The 18543-nt window shown below is 53.4% G+C and overlaps 1 protein-coding gene across 8 annotated transcripts in view; it reads left to right on the plus strand.

Annotated features, from left to right (window-relative positions):
- Positions 1-16477, plus strand: part of Bcas3 (BCAS3 microtubule associated cell migration factor) — a 502893-nt gene extending 486416 nt beyond the window's left edge. For 2 of the 8 annotated variants that reach the window (XM_036195475.1, XM_036195477.1), the window contains one exon: positions 15611-16477. In XM_036195475.1, coding sequence (XP_036051368.1) covers positions 15611-15759 — 149 coding nt within the window. In that variant the 3' untranslated portion in view covers positions 15760-16477. Of the gene's footprint in view, positions 1-4289; positions 4356-10872; positions 12247-12424; positions 12516-15610 lie in introns of those variants that run through there. The other 6 variants (XM_036195472.1, XM_036195474.1, XM_036195473.1 and 3 more) reach the window with 6 other exon arrangements.
- The last annotated feature ends 2066 nt before the right edge of the window (positions 16478-18543 follow it).

Below are 18543 nucleotides of genomic sequence, written 5' to 3' on the forward strand. Positions count from 1 at the left end.
CCAATGTAGCAGCACATGTGGCCCAGTCTCCACTCTGCCGTCTCTCCATCCTCCTGGCCTCCCTTCTCCAGATAGAAGAGTGTGATCCATCCCACCCAACATTCTCTAGACTGGGTCCCGCTCTCTTACCAAGGACTCTGAGCATCTCTGGTTAGTGCCTCTGATTGCCCATTTCCCCTAAGTAACCAGTGCATCGGAAAGTGCCACCATCATCAAGGTAATTTAGCCAGGTATCTGGGCCTTCTCCCCTGCTTTGTCTGTGTGGACCCTGGATTTTTCCTTCTATAGCATTTACAAAGAAAGACTTCTTTCAGTGTCTTCTCTCAGTGGCCTCTTGGGTGGCCCCACACACCCTCTTTCTAGTTGCAATAGAAGATTGGCACATTCCTCACCAGACTAGGGGAGAGGAGGTAAGCCATGGTTCCTGTCTGGGAGTGACAAAAGCCTTGGGGGAGGGATGGCAATAGCTGTGGTCTCTTCCTCTCTTGCTCCTGTCCCCAGCTCCTACCTGGACCTATTAGTAACTAAAGCAGGCCGGGCTCAGGCTTCTCTCCCTAGCCTGGGGTGTGGTCTTTCTAGAATGCTGCATGTACTAGTCACTCTTCTCATTGCTGACAGAGCAGCTAAAGGCAGGAAGGATTTATTGGGACTCTTGGTCAAGGAAGGAATGCCATCTATTATGGTGGGAAGGCGTGGTGACAGAGCGTTAGGCAGCTGGTCACATTGTATCCATATTCAGGAAGTGGAGAGAGAGATGGATGCTGATGTTCAGCTCGCTTTCCCGCTTTTATTCAGTCTGGAACCCCAGACCATGAGAAGGTTCCCTCCTCAATTAAACCCACCTGGAAACACCCTGACAGACATGCCCAGAGGGAATCTAGGTGACTTTAAAACTGTTGATTAGTAAAATTAATCATCACACTGTGTTAGTCTTCTGATTGCTGTGAGAGACTGAGGAGAACTTTAAAAAAGAGAAATTATTTTGGCTCATGATTTCAGAGGGGGCAGTCCATGGTTGCTTGGGCAAAACATCTTGGTGGCCAGAGTGTATCATGGGGAAGGTCCTTGACCTCACAGAGGGCAGAAAAGCAGAATGAACCACTTCCTGTAGCTAGGACCCACCTCCCAAAATAGCATCACCAGCTAGGGACTAAGTGTCCAAAATGTGAACCTCCAAGGGACACTGGGCATGCAAGCCCCAACAGATCTAATAACAAAACTGCACTTTGAAGCCACAGATGCCCTGATTGCTAAGGGTGCAAGAGGAGACTAGCTCCCAGAGGCCAGAGCCACCGTACACAGCCTGTCCCACCAGCAGGTCCTAAGCAGGCCTGCACCGCAGGGAAAGACAACTGTGGGATTGTGGGTGGCTGCAGCCCCAAGGATGGCACTGTGGGTGTTGCTGTTTGTGTCCCAGCACAGTGTCCTAGCCCCTGTTCCTAGCTATTTTCCACCAGGAGCAAAGGCCAACTCATGAGAGTCCCTTCAGCTCCCAATGTCAGCTGCTGCTACTGGGAAAACCAATATTTCTCTTCTGGTGAGATTTGGATTCAAGAAATGGAAGAATGCATGTGGCCCTGGGCCCTTCTCACTCATCTCTTAGGAGTGAAACAGGAAATACTGGGAGTGCTTGCTTCCCGTCATCATGGCAACTATACCCGGGACACTGCACTCAATAGTCTAAATCACCCACATCACTCAAAACAGGGTGGGCAGGCTTAAGGAGACTCCATCCAATATGTAAATATCCTTCTCATCACAATTCTGCCAGATTGTTAGCTATTCCTCTCTTTAGCTTCCAAAGCAAGAGATAAAGTACTTGAAATTACATTTAAAAAGAATTAAAACAAGGCACTAAGGGGCTGGGGACATAGCTTGGTGGTAGAATGCTGATCTGCCGCACACAGAGTTCTGGGTTCAATCTCCAACATCACCACAGAAAACATTGTTTCTAAAACAACAGTGTCTAGTTATGAGCATCTTCTAGTCTCACCTGCTCAGAATGTGACCACTTTGTATTAAAAAAAACGGGGACCCCCATAAAGGAAGAGGACCCCATTCTCAGGGAGGCTGAAGTCACTTCCCTACTTCCAAAATGCCAGCTGTCTTCATAGCCTGGCCTAGGCTCTTGTCATGGTCTTTAAATGTCTTACAGGCCTTCCCTGCCCCCTTCTCCTGCCTGGCCCACCTTCCCCACCCCACTTCAGCTTGTCCCCCCAGCATCCTGTAGGCTTGTGACTGCAGCTCCCTCGAACAGTGGTCCACCCTGAAGTAGACCACCCCCTCTGCACAGTCATCTCTTTAGACCAAACCCACAAGTCTCCTTCGCCAGCTCACCTCCTTGTCCACGTGTGTCTCTCTGAAAACCTCTCCATACCAGCTGCATTCAGGGTGCTTGGCCCTGGGCAAGGGCTGTTTATTGACTTTCCCATGAACAAGCTGTGGCTGGCGGTCTTTTACATGCCACCTGGGGAAAGACCAGCTCCGTGGGTCCTTCCACTCTTTCCTTATCCATAGCACTGTGGGTGCATCTTGACCCAATTCTTGTTCCTTGGACCCAATCTGATTCATCTTTGTTACCTCTAACCAGCAGTTCTCCTTGCCCAGCATGCAGCCCTGGGATGAATGCCAAGCTGAGCCTCAGTTAATGTTTGTTGAATGACTGATTGGGTTTTTGTGGCCTCTGAGAGGTAAATGAAAGGCAGCCAAAGCCATGGGAATAATTATCTTTCTTAAAAGACACACTTGTTAGTTCCAGGCCAGGTCTTAGAACTGATTCCAGCCGGGTTGCTTTCTCTGCCCCTCTCTTCTGTCCCTCTGGAGCTGCAGCCAGCAGAGGAACCACAGCGAGAGTCCAGGGCTAATGAGTTCCCCGCACATGTCCTGTTTGCCCATGGCATGCTGGTTCTTGTCAACAAAGAGGAAGTGCCAGTGTGGCCTCTCTGGTGACTCTCCGGTGTACCCTTTCCACATGTTGCCCCAAGGAAAGGGACTGTGGAGCATGTGCAGGCTTGGGCAGAGGGTGGAGGGCTACAGGACTGTTGCCAGGGGCCTCCCCTGTACCATTACACTGGGTAAATCATTAACCCAAGGGAGGATTCTCTTGGTCCCTCCTCCTCTGCTAGAGACTTCACCTTTACTCGCTGGCCCTTGGGTAAGGTGTGAGGTCCCAGCAAGGCAGAGCAAGCACTTATGAGATAGTTACCCACCTCCTCCTCTGCCCCAGCTTCTCAGATGATTAAGGGGCCATAGGCTAGGAAACAGGTCCGTCCCAGGAAAGGGAGGCCAGAGGTGACCCTTGATTGCGTTAAGCGTGAGACATTTGGGGTTGCCTATTGCAGATTCAGCAGGCAGGCCTCCTGCTTAGGTTGATTGACTTGCTGCCTGTTTTTCCTGCACTGCTCCTGGCCCCAGGAACCTGCAGGCCCCACTGCCTGAGACAGTTTTAAGTGTGCTGGCCAAATCCTCCAGTTTTCAGAGCTTTCCCTGCTCCCACCCCCAACATGTGTCTTGTTACTGTAGCTCAGTAGCTTGCAGCTCACCCCTCTGCATTTAATCAAGTTTGGGGAACCTCAACCTTCAGGTTGACTTTTTCCATTCTGTGCCCTCACCTCCCTTGTGCCCATTATATTGGCATATTCCCTGTGTCTCCAGGCCCCAGCTGGCCATGACTGGCAATGTCATCTCCACTCATGTGTGCAAATGTGTGGTGCTGGCCTTAGGGTAGCTGGGGGAATGTGAATCGAGCCTCTGAACTACACCTTCATGGGCTTGGACTGGTCCTTGGATGACTTAGAGCTTCTTTGGTTTCATACTTCCTTCATCCCCAAGCCACAAAGAGCTGACTGTGAGGATCCAGGGCTACCTCTGAGCATGAGTCCACAAGCCCTCCCAAAGGAGCGCAGCAAGTGTCGAGCAGCTTTGAACATCAGGCCTGTTGTCTAAATCCTTAGGACCATGGAAGAAAATCCAAGGAACTGCCCTAAAGCCTGGGCCGGCATCCTCATCCTTCCCTCCCCACCCCTGAAGCAGGCAGGAATAGAGGAACTCAGTCCATGGAGACCGAGGAGGAAGAAGGAAGGGATGGAGATCGCTAGCTTTGGCTAATGAGAAATAGAGATGTGCTGGACCTTGGAACAGACCACAGAATTAATTCTCCCCTGCAAAGCCATCAGTGCTCAAACCAGAGTTTGATATCTGTTCAGTTTGATCTCAACTCCTGTTTGGACTCTTAGAAGGTCCGTCCGCTGTATGATCCTCTTTAAAGAACTATTTTATTTCCAATGCAGACACAGCCCTTGACGTAGCAGTCAAAAACAGCACCCCCGAGAGACACATGGCTGTGAAGTGTTTGGGTATGTAACCTCCTGTCTTTGCCTATACAGAAGGCTGGGTCCCAATGCTCTTTATGTCCCTCACATGGGTGTCTCCCCTCCCCTGGGGCTCAGGCTTCAGGAAAGCACTGGAGGTCAGCTAGGACAGGAGACCTCTTCTGCAGGGGACTGGTTTGGGACAGGGACTGGTGGCCATCTTTCACCCAACAAGAGTTTCTTTGAGAGTGCCACTCCCCACCCCCCACTCTGAAGATGGAAGTCAAATTTTGGGACTGTGCTGTGCAGAGCAGAGAGGTCACTGGGCTCTAATGCATTTACCATTGACTGCCCCTCTTGTAGTGCGTCTATTAGTGAGTAATTTGATTTGTACCTATTCATTTACAGTCCCTGCAGGAGCCTGGAGCTGGCCCCTAGTATAATTGGTGCTGTCTCTATTTTTACATCATTAGATTAGCCCCGACTCCTGGCCACTTGTTGTCTGCGCTTGTCTGTCCATTTATACAACCTAATGTAACACAAAATTCATTACTGATCACATTACTTTCAACTCTGAAGCCAGCCTTGTGATAAACATTTGGTTAACCCCTTCCTGCCCACGGGAAGGCTGGCAGGACAATGCACTTCTGCTCGCCAGGCAGATCAATATCTTAATACACCAAAGTGGAGTTGCATTTCTAGATTTGTTAGCCCCTCTTATAGGAGCAAATGGACAGGCTCGTCCGAGCCAGCTGAATTGAATAATGAATAGGGCCCGGCACCAGCAGCCCGCCTCTGAGACCAGCACAAAGGCAGGGCCACATCAGCCCCGCTGGGCCGCAGTCAGGGAAGGGTGCCACCACTGTAGTTAAGTGAGCCCTCCCCCCCCCCCACCCCCAGCCCCGCCATGGCGCAGGCGCACAGGCAGGCTCAGCAGCACAGGTTGAGACTATGACTGGGACCACAGAGGCCTCATCCTGATATATTTCTATTGTCAGACTTAGCACAGGACCGCTGGACAGGGAATTGGGTCAACCAAACACATGGTCCTAACCTAAATGCCACCAAAAAATTAAGTTGATTACCAAGGCCAAGTTTACATTTGGCAGCGAATACAAAAAGACTAGGATTGGTAGCTTCCTGCCCATCCTCCAGGTGAGCACCATGCCGCCCACAAATGCCACATGTGTCTGTGCACGGTTCTAGTTGCTTGTGAGTAGTTAGTGAGCCTTTAATATGGGAGCTAACCAAGAGTTTTAAAGGGACCTCAGCGCAGCTTTGTTTTTCAATCTAGAAGATTCTGCACAGCCCCAACCCTTGTCATCCCCTCCCCAACTTCCATTTGTCTCTGGGTTGCATCCACACCCACAAGAAGTCATTAACTCACAGGATAGTTTGTTTCAAAGGGGAAAAAATACCTCCACTTATTAAGAAATGCTCATAAAGCCACACCATAATGATTAGAAATATCGGCATAGAGGAAATAGAATGGAACCCATTACCATGAAAGTCATAAATCCCTGAGTAAAAAGACGCCATAAACTGAAGATGCTCGGGTGGGAAGGGAGGCTGGGGAACAGCCATCCCAGGAGCGTTCTGCTTGGCTGTGGGGAGGTCCTAAGCAGGAGCCTGGAAAGGAAGATGCCCCGAGGGTGTGGTATTGAACAGGGCAATCTTCCTCAGATCTTGCTGTCCTTGCTGTTGCAAGCTCTTAGATGAAGGCCCGAGGCGTTCCTTTCATGGCTCAGACATCACTCTCGCTCCCATCTGGTGGACTGATGCCTCCTTTGTCATGAGGGCAGGGAGAGCTGGGGAAGGGGCACCCCCATGCAACAGTCCCAAGGTCACAGAGTGAGGGGTAGGAAGTGTATGGAGGTCCCTTCCTCACCCTGCCATGCCTGCAAGGGCTTTAGGACCAGGGTACAGGGTGAGATGGTCTCTTGTCCCAGCACCTCCAGAATCACTGCTCTCAAGCACTGCCTATCACAAGGGGCTACAAAGAAGGGGTTCCCCTAGCACAGCATTCGAGGACACCCAGGTCTCCCAGTGGAAGGAGACAAGCATCACTGAGGTAAGCCAGCCACAGTGTCTGCCTCCTCCTCCGCAGGGCTGGGGAAGAGCCTCTCAGCAGGAATGGTGTCAGTCACTGCCCCAACCCATGAGCCCGCAGTGGGGCCTGCAGCTGGCCCCAGCCCATATGTTCTAGAAGGTAGATCAGAGGAGTGGCACACAGCGGCATATACCTGAAGTCCAAGCTACTCGAGAGCCTGAGGTGGAAGGATCCCCAAAGCCAGGAGTTCAAGACCAGCCTGTATTACCCAGTGAGAGTCTGTGCCAAAAGAAGGAAAGGGTGGGGGCGGGGTGGGGGGTGGGAGAACAGAGACAAGTAGAAGGGGGATGGGAGGTCTCTGCCCTCCCTGACCAGGACAGGCCAGCCGCAGGAAAGAGGGTTAGTCGGCTGGTGGAACAAGAAACTGATTTCTTAGCCCTGATGGAGAGGGGGTAAAGCCACCTCTTACCGAACTCTTCCGCTGCGTCGTAGAAAATTTAATTACACTTGGACATTTAAATGAGAGCCAGATGTGGCTCCAGCCCCCACCGGTCAACAGTGTTCAAAGCGTAGCATCTCTCCTGTGGTCTGCAGGCTCTGTGCTATCTCCTAAGGCTGGAAGCTGGCTCAGAAAGTACCCTGTCTGACAGCTTAGGCTGGGGCCTCCAGGCCTTGTAGCTGGACTTCAGGAGGCAGGCAGGTGAGCACCAGCTGCTGAGCACCTGGTCCCCACAGAGTGTCTCCTCTTTAGCACTGTGTGGGATGGGACACACATGTCCAGTTTATGAGTCTCCTCTAGCCCCTCATTAGGACCCACCCCAAGAAGTCATGCCATAGCATGGGGCCTGGCCTTCTCCACCACCAAAGATAGGTGTCTGTGCTGCTCAACTCTTGAGTCAGCCTTAAATGGTCTCTGCCAAGGCTCAGAGCCTGGTGCTCGAAGGCCCTCTGCTTCTCTCTGGGTGAGATGCCCACTGCAGGTCCTTCAGCCTGCTGAAGGTGCTCTCTAAGTATTGTGCCCTATCTCCTGAGAGCCTTTCACACCCCGGGACACCACTAGAGCACACTGTCCCCCCATGGTCTGCAGATGCAAGTCACTTGCCCAGATTATTCAGCACTCTGTGACAGCTCCAGGCCAGAGTGATATCCCTCCCACAACTCTTTCTCCTCATGGCTCTCTGTAGAGACTCAGTCAGGGCCCACTGAAGCTTGACGTTAGCCAGTCACCAAACACCTCAAAGGGGAAGATGAGCCAGGTCAGCTCTGCCTTTTCTGTCTCCTCATAGTCTCCCATTACGGAATGGATTCAGCTTTGGTTAAGACTTAGAGTTACTTTAATATGCCGGGTGCTGGGAAGGTCACTGAGTATTGAGGGATGTGGCATGGGTTCCGGGTCCTGCTATCTTAACCTTGGAAGCTGAGACTTAGGGAAGTTCAGATGGTGTGAGTTTCCTGGGGATGGTGGTGCAAGACTTTCCCTTCCTGGTGGGTAGGCTCCAGCCCCCAAACAGACCCCGCCCACCAACCTCATGCGCCTCAGGCTGCACAGGAGAGTGGGACCATGCCGTCATCTGCCTGGAACCCCAGTGCCCCACCCGCACCACACATGTATACACACATGCACACAGACACATTGAGTCAGCTCTAGCAGAGAGGCTAGAGACCGTGGGACAAGACAGGACTCTCTCTGCAAGAGGCCTCCTTCTGAGAACTCCTCCCTCCCAGACTTCTCACCCTCCCCTGCACACCCCTACCTTATCCTCCTTCCTCTGGCTTTCCAGTGTACCTATGTCCCCGTCACCATGCACCCCTCTCCCATGGGCCTACCAGGGCTTCAGCTGTCTGGCCCTGCTGTTGAGAACCGAATTCCCAGGGGCTCTTTATCAGGTTGAAACTAGAGCAGAGCTCTCCTGGTCTATCTGTCCCCCTGAATATTGTCCCTTCCTGCCACCACCATCACCATCTAAAGACGATGGGTACCCACCAAGGAGCATCCAAGTTCTCTTGGGCTTCCAGTCTCTCCACGGTTACTAGCTGAGGCTTTTAGTCACCATGTGTGGCCCTGTGGACAAGGCTCCCCGAGCTGAAAACACCTGAGATCTGCCTTCACCCCTGGTAGCTGATGCCTGGGGACAAGATAAGGCCATAGAGTCTTAGCCCATTCCCTTGTGATGGTCTGTGTCACAGTGTACATCAGAGTCAGGGCAAAGCTGAGCAAAGAGAAAGGCGAGTGTGTTCATGGGTGTCCTGAGGGTTGACCTGGCCAGGAAGGAGGCTTCTGTTGCCCCAGGCAGCTGCACTCCAAAAGCACTCAGGGCGCCAGGCTGTGTGTAGTAAGACACCAGAAGACTGGCGTCAGCCAGCCAAGGATCTGGGTTCAGACATAGGTGTTAAGCCCCGGAGATAAGAGCAGGCCAGAGCTAGCCCTGCTTTCCGTCTCCAAACCAGGATTCCTGTGATCTGAATAGGTGGAGCCTTTTCAACCTTAGTCTTGCAGCTTCTGAGAAGGCGAGCCTGGCGAAGTACCAAAGACCCTGCTGGAGGGGAAAGGTGATGCCTCTCTCAGTCTCCACTAACTAGCCTTAGCTCCCAGCCCTTCCAAAGCTCACCAGGATGGGAAGCCCTTTTACTATTTATTGGCATCTTTGCAGGCTTAGAAGCCTGATGGGAAGGAAGGCTGGAGAGGCACAGAAGGAAGGTCTCGAGGAGCCAGGCAGCCTCAGAGCTGGGAGCTGTGCTAAGTGCAAGGGAAAGCTGTCTCCTCTAGGCTGCTTCCTTTAACTGCTGTACTTTTAACCTCCTAAAAAAAGGGACCCTGGGGGCTGAGGCTGGCTCCAGCCCAGAGTGTGGTCTCTGGTGGTGCTATCACAATTTAGCAACAATCTCAGCCAACACCATCTGTGACCCCACTGAACAAGCCTCTACCTCCGTAGCTACCCTCCAAGAGAACAGCAGTTTACAGGCCCTGAGCTTCATAAGGCAAGCAACCCCTGACCATGTTTGCCAGGTCCAGCCCCCTCCCAGATGACATCAGGGCCAGCCGCCTGGGTCTCAGCCCCAGGAAACATTCAGGCCTCCCATCTACCCTTGTGTCTGTCTCTGCCTCTCTGTCTGTCTCTGTCTCTCTCTTTGTCTCTCTTTCTCTGCCTCTGTCTCTGTCTCCCGCCCCCCTTCCTCTTTTCCTCTCTCCCTTTCTGTACTGTTTTGCCTAGCTAGTTCCAGCCCCGGTGTGCAAGCTTCCTGTTAACAAAATGGCTTGCTTCGGACAGAACCCAAATGAACCAATTTGCTGAACTTATAACTATCCTGTGGTCATCTGGTCTCCTCACTTATCCTTTCAAGGGAAAATGCTGGTCACTCTGACTTCTTAGTGAAAGGACACCCCATTTCCCCACCCAACACACACCTGCCTGTCCACTCAAGAACCCTCAAGCAGAAGGAACTGAGAGCTGTTTTTTTGTAAATCTTTCCTGAGCCAGGCACTGGGCAAGACAGGGCACTTGGCTGGCTTCTCCATATCCATCCACTGCTCTGAGCTCCCACCAAGCCCACCCCAGGCAGGGGGTCTTAACCACAGCCCCCACTAACATGGGAGAGCCGGGAGGGAGACCCAGGAGGGACACAAAAATCAATGCATGTCAACAGGGTTAGGGATTTATTCTCCATCTTGGGAGAGGGTGTTTAGAAAGAGGAAGGCAGGAAATGAAAAGCTGTAAACACGAATCTGCCATCTTCCTCCCTGGACCATTTCTTGATTAAAAAGAAAGGATCTTTGCCCAGGCTCCAGTGGAGGCAGAGCTAGTGGGGGCTTGGGTGGCAGGGCCACCTACGGGGGTTGGGGAGAGGCTGGAGAGGGCCCCTGAAGTCCTGGGGATAATCACAGAGACTAATTCCATTGCAACGATAATAGTAATTCACATTTGCTGACTGGAAGCCTTAAGCACTTTGGGATGCGCTCTCCATGCATTATTTAATTCCATTCCTACAGCCAAGCTCTGAAACAGACATTGTCCTCATGCTCAGGAACCCAGGGCACCTGCCCAAAGTCGCCAGGAAGCAGGTGGCCAAAGCCTGTGCTCTTAACAGCTTCCCTAGACTGCTTCTTCCATCCCAGGTAGATGGGCCTACCCACCTGCCGTTCTTCTCAGGCTGAAGTTCTGAGTCAGACGGTCTGGGAGAGCTTACCCCTCTTCACCACAGGAAGTGGCCAGAGCCTCAGCAGGGGCAGACTCCTCCTCCTACCAAGTCTAATCCCACTCCTACTGGGCAGCTTGGGTGGTTAGTTTAGGACTAGGGTATGTGGCTACAGCCAGGACCTAATAAAAGTGCTCCGCTAATCCTTTTAATGAGCAGCATCTTGGCACTCATGCACACACAGAGCCAAGGCCGGCTGGGGCAGCCAGTAGTGGGGCCCGCAGATCTTTTGTGGTGGCGGAAGTCCCAAAACTGCCCCAAGGCTGAGCCTGGGCCCTGGGTATCCTCTTCCAAACACACACAGCGCTGCCTTTGCAGGTCCAAGGGGGTCCTTCTGGATCCTGGAGACGTGGGCTCCCCACAATGCCGCACCAGCCAGGAGCCCTCTGAAGGCTCGGACTTCAGGTAGTCGGACCTGAAGGATGCCCAGCTCAAGACAGAATTCATGTTTGGCCTTCTGCTGGAGCCCCCTCCCACTAAGGCTGCCACAGCTCACTAAGGCCTGGTGTCCTCAGTGTCTCCCCCTCCCCAGAGAATGGGGAGCCAGACATCGTGATGCATTAGCTAATGCATGAAAAGTCATGCCGTCCCCCAACACCCCTTCACTCATCCACTCCCACCCAGAACCATAGCACAGCAACTCAGGCTTGGCCAAGGGGCCCTACCCACTGTGTAGGATGAACAACAGGGGCAGCTGTGCCTGTCTTCTCACAGAGACTGAGTATGGCCCCTCTATGTGTGTACCTCTGCAGATGCTCCCAGGTGACTGGGATCCTTCTGAGAGGCTAGCCACACTTCTCTTTGCCCTGTGAGTTGGACAGACGCCATGTGGAATTGGGGGGTGGGGGGATAACATGCAGACAAGGCCTCCTCCTCTTTAGGCTTATTTATTTTGTGAGAGCAGAGGCCTCCCCCTTCTCACTGCTGCCCCTGCTGTCCCCTCCTGTCCCCTGGAGCCTGCCCATCCCAGCCTGTGCCATCAGGGATTAGCTAGAGTAACAAGCCTATTTTCTAGCAAGACCAGTCGGGAGCCGGGGACACAGGCAGCTGTGGGCATTGGAGTCTGGCATCCTGTGGCCCGTCCCAGTGCCAGGTCTCTCTCTAGGGTGAACCCAGGGCTCGTGGCTTCCTCTTTGTCTTTGGTGTTGCTGTATGCAAGACAGAGTTATCATTCCTACTTTCCAGGGTCACCTGGAGAATATGAGGGCACAGTCTGAGCCCAAGCAGTTGCTCAAGGCTCCTCCTCATGTCCTGCCCTGCTGGGGGGCTGGGGGGGGCAGGAGAACAAGCTTTTTATAGCCAACTGCCCTGTGGGCCAGACTCCATGCTGCCAGGGGAACCTCTCTAGTTGCCTGGCCCTGGCCGGCTTCTGCTAGGCTTCATCAGGAGTCTACTCATACTGCTGAGAGCTGGGGAGGTTGGGATGGGAGTGGGGGTTGAGGCAAGGCCAGGCCACTAAGTCACAATGTCCAGGGATCCCCCCGAAAACTCTCCAGCCTGCCGCCTTCCTCTTCCTCTCCCAGCACCCCGCCTGCATGGGGCCCCATCTGGCACTGCATGGGTCGTAGGACCCCGTATGTTATGCTCACTGCGCGATTCCTCTTCCCCCATCCCATACTGAAAGATTCACAACACCTCCACCTCTGGGCCCACCACCCCAAGACTGGTCCGTCTCCCGCCGCCTCACGTGCATGTCAGTGTCCTGGACAGCAGAGTTCCACTGCAAGACTGCCCTCTTCCTGTGTGCTACCCCTGCACCTCCCTCCACCCTCTCCTTCTGCTTGTGGAGATCAGTGTCCTTCTGGATCATTGTCCATATCTCTCAAAGGAAAAAAAGAAAAAGATTCCTCAATGCTTTTCTTTTCAAAAGGGAAAAAAAAAGGAAAAAAAAAACAATGCCAACAGCCCAGCGTCCGTGAACAACCCGACAGTAACAAAGCATGCGTTCGGGATGGAGGAAGGTAAGGCCACACGTTTCCGCTCGCCACTTGCTCCGAGGGTTGGGTGGGCTGAGTCGGAGCGGGGATCCAGTGTGTATCTACCCCTCCTCCATGTTCACTTCCCACACACTGTCACTCTTGTGTCTTTGGAGGGACAAAGAGAGTCTGGTTTGTCAACAGGTACATAGGAAAGCACCCCACAGACTGTCCCAGGACCAGCCAAGCCCCTGATTCTGCCACTGATTAGTTCATGCTGGAGAAAGGCCCCATGACTCCCTACCACATCGTTCATTGCAGAAAGTATTTTTTTGGTGCGCAAGCTACTCTTCAGTCCTGGGGGTTGTGACTGGAGAAGCAGAGATGAGATAGCACACACCCCCTACCAGGGCCGGGCCTCCTGTGTGTGTGTGTGTTGGCTGGGGAGACAGGGGTGAGGGTGGGGCAGTAATGCACTTGGAAGCATTCAGGGCGCCTAGCTAGGAGTTCAGTGGGCCTATAGGCTCTGTGGTGCACATCTGGGTTCACAGAAGAGTGGACACCCATAGAAAGCTTAGAGAGATGAGTAGGCATTCTGGGTCCCAGTGGCCTCAAGCTGTCCATACATGCTCCTCATTCAAACAGAAAACACCAGTGAGGCCAGACAGGAGCGTCAGGCTGTGAACAGCCATTTGGTAGTGCCAGGGAGTTGATGCGTAGGGACCCTGAGGAGTGAGTAACAGTCTTGAAGTGGAGGAAACAAAATGTGTTGTAGAGCGCCCTAGCTTTCAGTGGATAAGTATGGACATCTGGGGACCCCGTGGCCAGTACAGACTAACCAGAGCAATATGGAAAGAGACAAAGTCTTAGTATATGGAGGCAAGGAGGAAGCTTGTCTGGGCCCATCTCTCCCAGGCCTCAAGAACAAAGAGAAAGCTTGAGCCAGGCAGTTCAGCCATGCCTGGCCTCCAAGAGAGCAAATCCATCTTGTGACCCTCTGGCAACTGTCCCTGCACTGTCATTTGATGGATGGGGTGCGTCCACTCAGACTCATGTGGCGGAGTCACCAAGATGGCTGGGGGTATTGCTGGGGCCTATGCCGAGGGACAATGGGTTGCCAAGCTTGGGCCTGGGCTGTGGATTCCTCAGCTTCTTTGGCAGTGTGGATACGTTGCATTTTGTATCAAGACTTTTGGGGCTCTCCCTCTGCTGCAGAGGAGCCTCCCTCCCCTTACCGATGGCCTCTCCTGCTCCTTTATCTGGGATGGTCTTCCTTGGGCCTGCGTCCCATCTGTGTCCTGAGGAGGCCCCTGCCTTTCTTGCTGCTGCCTGCCTGCCACTCTCCTGTCCTTCTGGCCCTGCTGTCAGCGCCCCCTAGTGCTAGGATGGCTGCGCGGGAGGGCATGAGCCTCGGAAAGCTACTTGGGTCCTTGGGTTTCTCTGGGAAACTCCTGGGCTTGCTTGTGGGGGCAGAAGGACCTCCACTGGAGCCTGCTGCTTGCTCACTAATGCTCGGGACCCTCCCTTTGTTCTCTCATCCTTCCCCTCTAGTGGCACAATGGCCTGGTCCCCATGTGAAGGTGAACCGAAAAACCAAACAGGAGAAGTTCTGAGCAGCCTCCTGCCTCATCTTTCTGTCCATACAGTTATCCCAGGGCTTTCCCGGGACCAAGGCCCCATAGAAAGCCAGCATTCAGTCCTTCAGCTTGTGTCCCCGGGCCCCCTCCTTCTACTACTCACAACCTGATGGGAAGCTATAATGTCCTGGTGTGCTCATCTAGCCTGGGCTCAGGTCCAGACATGACTGGCATAGTTAACCACTTCCCTGTCCCATTGTGTGGCTGTTGCTGCTGTTAGGTAGTCCAGCTTGGGCGATAGTGTGGCCTTCAGAGTGTGGAGTAGCTGACTGGTGATGACCAGCCCAGGCCATGACCCCTCACTCCCTAACCAAAGCCAGCTGTGCTGCATGTGTATGGCGGCAGGGGCCTGGGGTGGGTACAGGCTGGATACTGAGCTCTGAAGACATATCAGATCAGTGTATTGCTGGGTATACCTGGACGTTTCGAGTAAGAGCCCTGAGATCCTGCACTCCTGCGGTAGACAAGCAAAGCTCTATAATCACAGGCTTCAGAGGAAGAAGCTAAGGTATAAGTCACATCTGAGCTTGAAATGACTCCAGAAACTGCTCATGCATGTGCTTGAAGAGCAGAGGGAACAGGAACTGACCACCCTGGGAAAACCACTCAATTAATCCAGCAAGCAGGGAATCCTATTCCCAGCCCTCTGCCTGCCCCAGTTACTGTCTTGGATAAAGAGATGATGAGGCAGTTAAAGTTACCATAGCTAAATAAGATAGATCTCTGTGCCATTTCCAGAATGGCAGCATGGGGGTCCAGGAACTAGGGCATGGGGACCTTGCTACGCTACAGATCAGCATATCTGTTTTGTGGGTCTCCAGAAGACTTTGCAGCGGGGCTGAGAGGAAATATTCATGCACATAGGGGACTCTTCCCCAGTGGAATAGGTTTTCCCGCCCCCTCCCCCAAGGAGCCCATTATACGGGGAAGGCACATACTTTCTAGAAGGCAAGCTCAAGCCTGGCTGGCAGGTAGCTTTTGTGAGTGAGAATAGGGGAGTAATGGATAGCTGGGATGGAGCTCGGGGCCAGGTCAGCCAGAAGAGCAACAGGTCAGGTAAGGACAGATCAGATAGGCAGGCTGCCTCTTCCCTTGTCCTGGCTTCTTCTGCCCACCTGAGAAACTGGAGGGAATGCTGTCTGAGTATGAGTGCCTGTGCCTGTGCCGGTGCTGGTCTACACCTCTCAAGTAACAGTGCCGTCCACACAGGACATCAGGAGACTAAACTTGTGGCCTTAAGGCTTCCCCACAGTGGGAGAAAAAAACAAATCAAAAGCTGGAGTCTGCTGGTCGGGGGGTTTCTTCCCCCCTGACTGAGCACCCCCCTCCCCAGTGACCTGAGCTGCCACTTGGCCCATATGGAGAGCAGGTGGGCACGAGCCTCCCTGCAAAAGAATATGAGTGGGCCCACAGTGGGGCTTCATGGTGAGCAGCCAGATCCAGGGTGTGCCCCCCACCTCCAGCCCACTCTGACCAAGCCTGGCCTTCTCCTCTGTCTTGCAGAACTTCAGCGAGAGGGAAGCATCGAGACCCTGAGTAACAGCTCAGGCTCCACCAGTGGCAGCATCCCAAGAAACTTCGATGGCTACCGATCTCCGCTCCCTACCAACGAGAGCCAGCCACTCAGCCTCTTCCCCACTGGCTTCCCATAGGCACCAGCCGCCTGCTTCTGACTGGCTGGCCCGCTCTAGAGGGACTGGGAGAAGCACCCCCCCCCCCCCCCCCCCACCCCTCACCCCCACCCCACCCTGCCCCGCACGCCTCTGGTCTTAGCCTTCTCAGGCCCTGCTCCTTTCTCATCAACCCCACCTTCCCTAAGCTTAGTGACAAGAGCTGCTCATCCTATCTGGACGAGGAAAGACCTCCAGAACACCCCGACCTCTGCCACTCCTGTCACTGGGGGCTGTGGCCAAGAGACTGCAGAAGCTCGGTCCCTTCTCTCTTTGCACATAATGTCCCGCATCGGATCCGCTTTTGTATTTTTTAACTGTACCCACAGGGGGACTGGAACAGCGGCCAGATCTTCGGGCCTGGGTGGGGAGAAGTTGAATGGTCCGGCCAGGCATTTTGGTGGACACTGTCAGCTAGTCCACTTCAGGCTCTGATGCACGCTGCCCCCAGGTGTCCCTGCTCAGTTCCTTCCAAGACAGGAGTGAGCTGAAGCCCAGAGTGATAGGGAAGGAAGAAGAAAAGAGGCTCCCTTAGCCCCTTGCTTCCCTGTTGGCTCATGGGGAGAATTGTCTGTCGTATCTCTAAGCCCTTGTACCCTGGTCCTGTACTGTTCAGTGAAGGAAACTGTGGTTACTGAGGCCATGTCAAAAGTGCACGTCTTGTCCAATAAATCACGCTGCAATTGGTGTCCATTCCTGAGTTGCTGGGGTCAGAGTCCTCTCCAAACACTGTGCAAAGTCCTGTGGGTCTGACTATGGGCAGCTGCTCCTGACACCCACACCCCCACTGTGTACAAGTGACAGGGGAGCCATGCTGGGAAGCAAAGGCAAGGAAAACCTTCCCATTAGAAAGTCAGACCAGTCCAGTCTCCAAGATTCTTGCCTGTTACCAGAGCCTATGACTTCTGGAGGTGCCAAGCTTGGACTTCCCCATGTGGTCACAGAGGGCAGTCCAGCCTCTGATGTCTACTGAGTTGCTCTAGGAACAGAGCTTGCCCTTGCCTGTGACCTTGTCTTAGGGCACTTGGGAATCACCTCTCTCTCTCTCAAACTCAGAAGGTAGAAAGAGCTTGTGAGCTAAAAGTTGGGTAGCTTGTGAATGTTGGCTGAAACCTCAGCCAATAAGCTCTTAGGTTTTCTTGTTTTGCTTTGGAGACCTGGTTTCAGGTAGCTCAGGCTAACCTCTAACTCACCATGGAGCCAATATAACCCTGATCCTCCTGCCTCCACTTCTCAAGAGCCGGGCCTGCAGGCATGTGCCACCATTCTTGACCTGAATTCTTGTTCTCATTCCCCCCATTTTCCTGTCTGGACCTGAGCAGTGACAAGGAGACAGGAACCTGGCAACAGAAAAGTGCCGTGAACTAGCAAGAGGCCAACACAGGTCTCGCCCCTCTTCCTTCACCCCTACCTCAGAGACCCCAGAGAAGGAAACCCACTAGGCCAGGTGTGCTTTAAGATGGAATTTTTAATGGAGGAGTTGAATTCACAGACAAGCAGCCTTCCCACCCAACCATCTGGTCAGAATTGGGGCAGCTCCTGAGCCCCTGCCTTCTTCATAGTACCCTCCCATCCCCAGTGCCTGAAGAGGAATTTAATATTCAGTCTCCTCCACCAGATCAATTGAACGATCAGGAGAAGACCCGAATTGCACTGGGCCTTCTGTCTGGGCTCCTGGGGGAAAAAAAACAAAAACAAAAACAAAAACAAAACAAAAAAACCCTGTATCAGAAGGAAGCTTGCTGAGAACACAAGGCCTAGGTCTGGCAAGCTGGGACTCCACAGGGCATCGGCTCCCCCCCCCCCCCCCCCCCGTGCGGGCAGCACTCAACATTGACTTGCCTGGCACAGCCCCATCCCCAGCTGGAACACCATTTCAGTCCACACAGGCCAGAAGGAGGGTGCCACAGGCTGCTTGTGCACACAGCTGGTGGCTCGGCTGCCCAGAGTTGGGTACTGAAGCTCTAGAAAGCACGACCCCTCTGTGCCCACCCTGGGGTACATGGATGGGACAAAGACAAGGCTGCCAGGAGCTCTCAGCCATGCAGGGGACCTGCTGATCCTTGTCCAGCCCTTCGTTTACAGTTGTGGGGGAACAGATGTGGCCTCCTCCAGTCAGGGAAAGTAGTGGGTGTAGTGCTGGACTTGCTGGACAATCTGGTTATTCATCTGCTTGCAGTCAGGGCAACTCAAGCAAGTGGGGGAGGGGGAGGATCAGAGAGCCCAGATAAGCCGGCCCCATAGCGGCTGCCTTTGGAGTTCAGGTTATCTGAAAGGCCCTGGGCCTGGCCTCCAGCTAATTGGGAAGGTTAGGGACCCAGCCAGAGCCTGTAATCAGCTGAAGGTGAGAGCTGGATGGGGTCTTTGCTAGCCCTAGAGAAGCCAGCCTCTTATCCTGTACAGATAACATCCAAAACAGCCTCCACCTCCCCACTGCAACCCCCCTCCCAGACCTCACGATACCATCACTCAGAAGGTCATCAGAACAGGAATCTAATTGTGGCCGGGCCAGGTGACCTTGAGGAAGGCAAGTGACCTCCTGATTCTCACAGCACTACCTACTCCTTGGGCTCCTTCTCAATCTGATGGGAGAGAAAATATCTTTGTGGTCTGAAGAGAGGCTGCTGGGAACTAAAATGGCAACTCAAAAGACATGGCGCTGTCTGCGAGGGATTCTGTAAAAGACCCAGTGGTCCAAGGGCAAACTCACACACAAGCACAGACATCAGGGCCAGCTCTGCCGGGTGCAGGCAGAAGCCAGGCCAG

Source organism: Onychomys torridus, chromosome 8 (genome assembly GCF_903995425.1).
Source record: "Onychomys torridus chromosome 8, mOncTor1.1, whole genome shotgun sequence".
Taxonomy (NCBI): domain Eukaryota; kingdom Metazoa; phylum Chordata; class Mammalia; order Rodentia; family Cricetidae; genus Onychomys; species Onychomys torridus.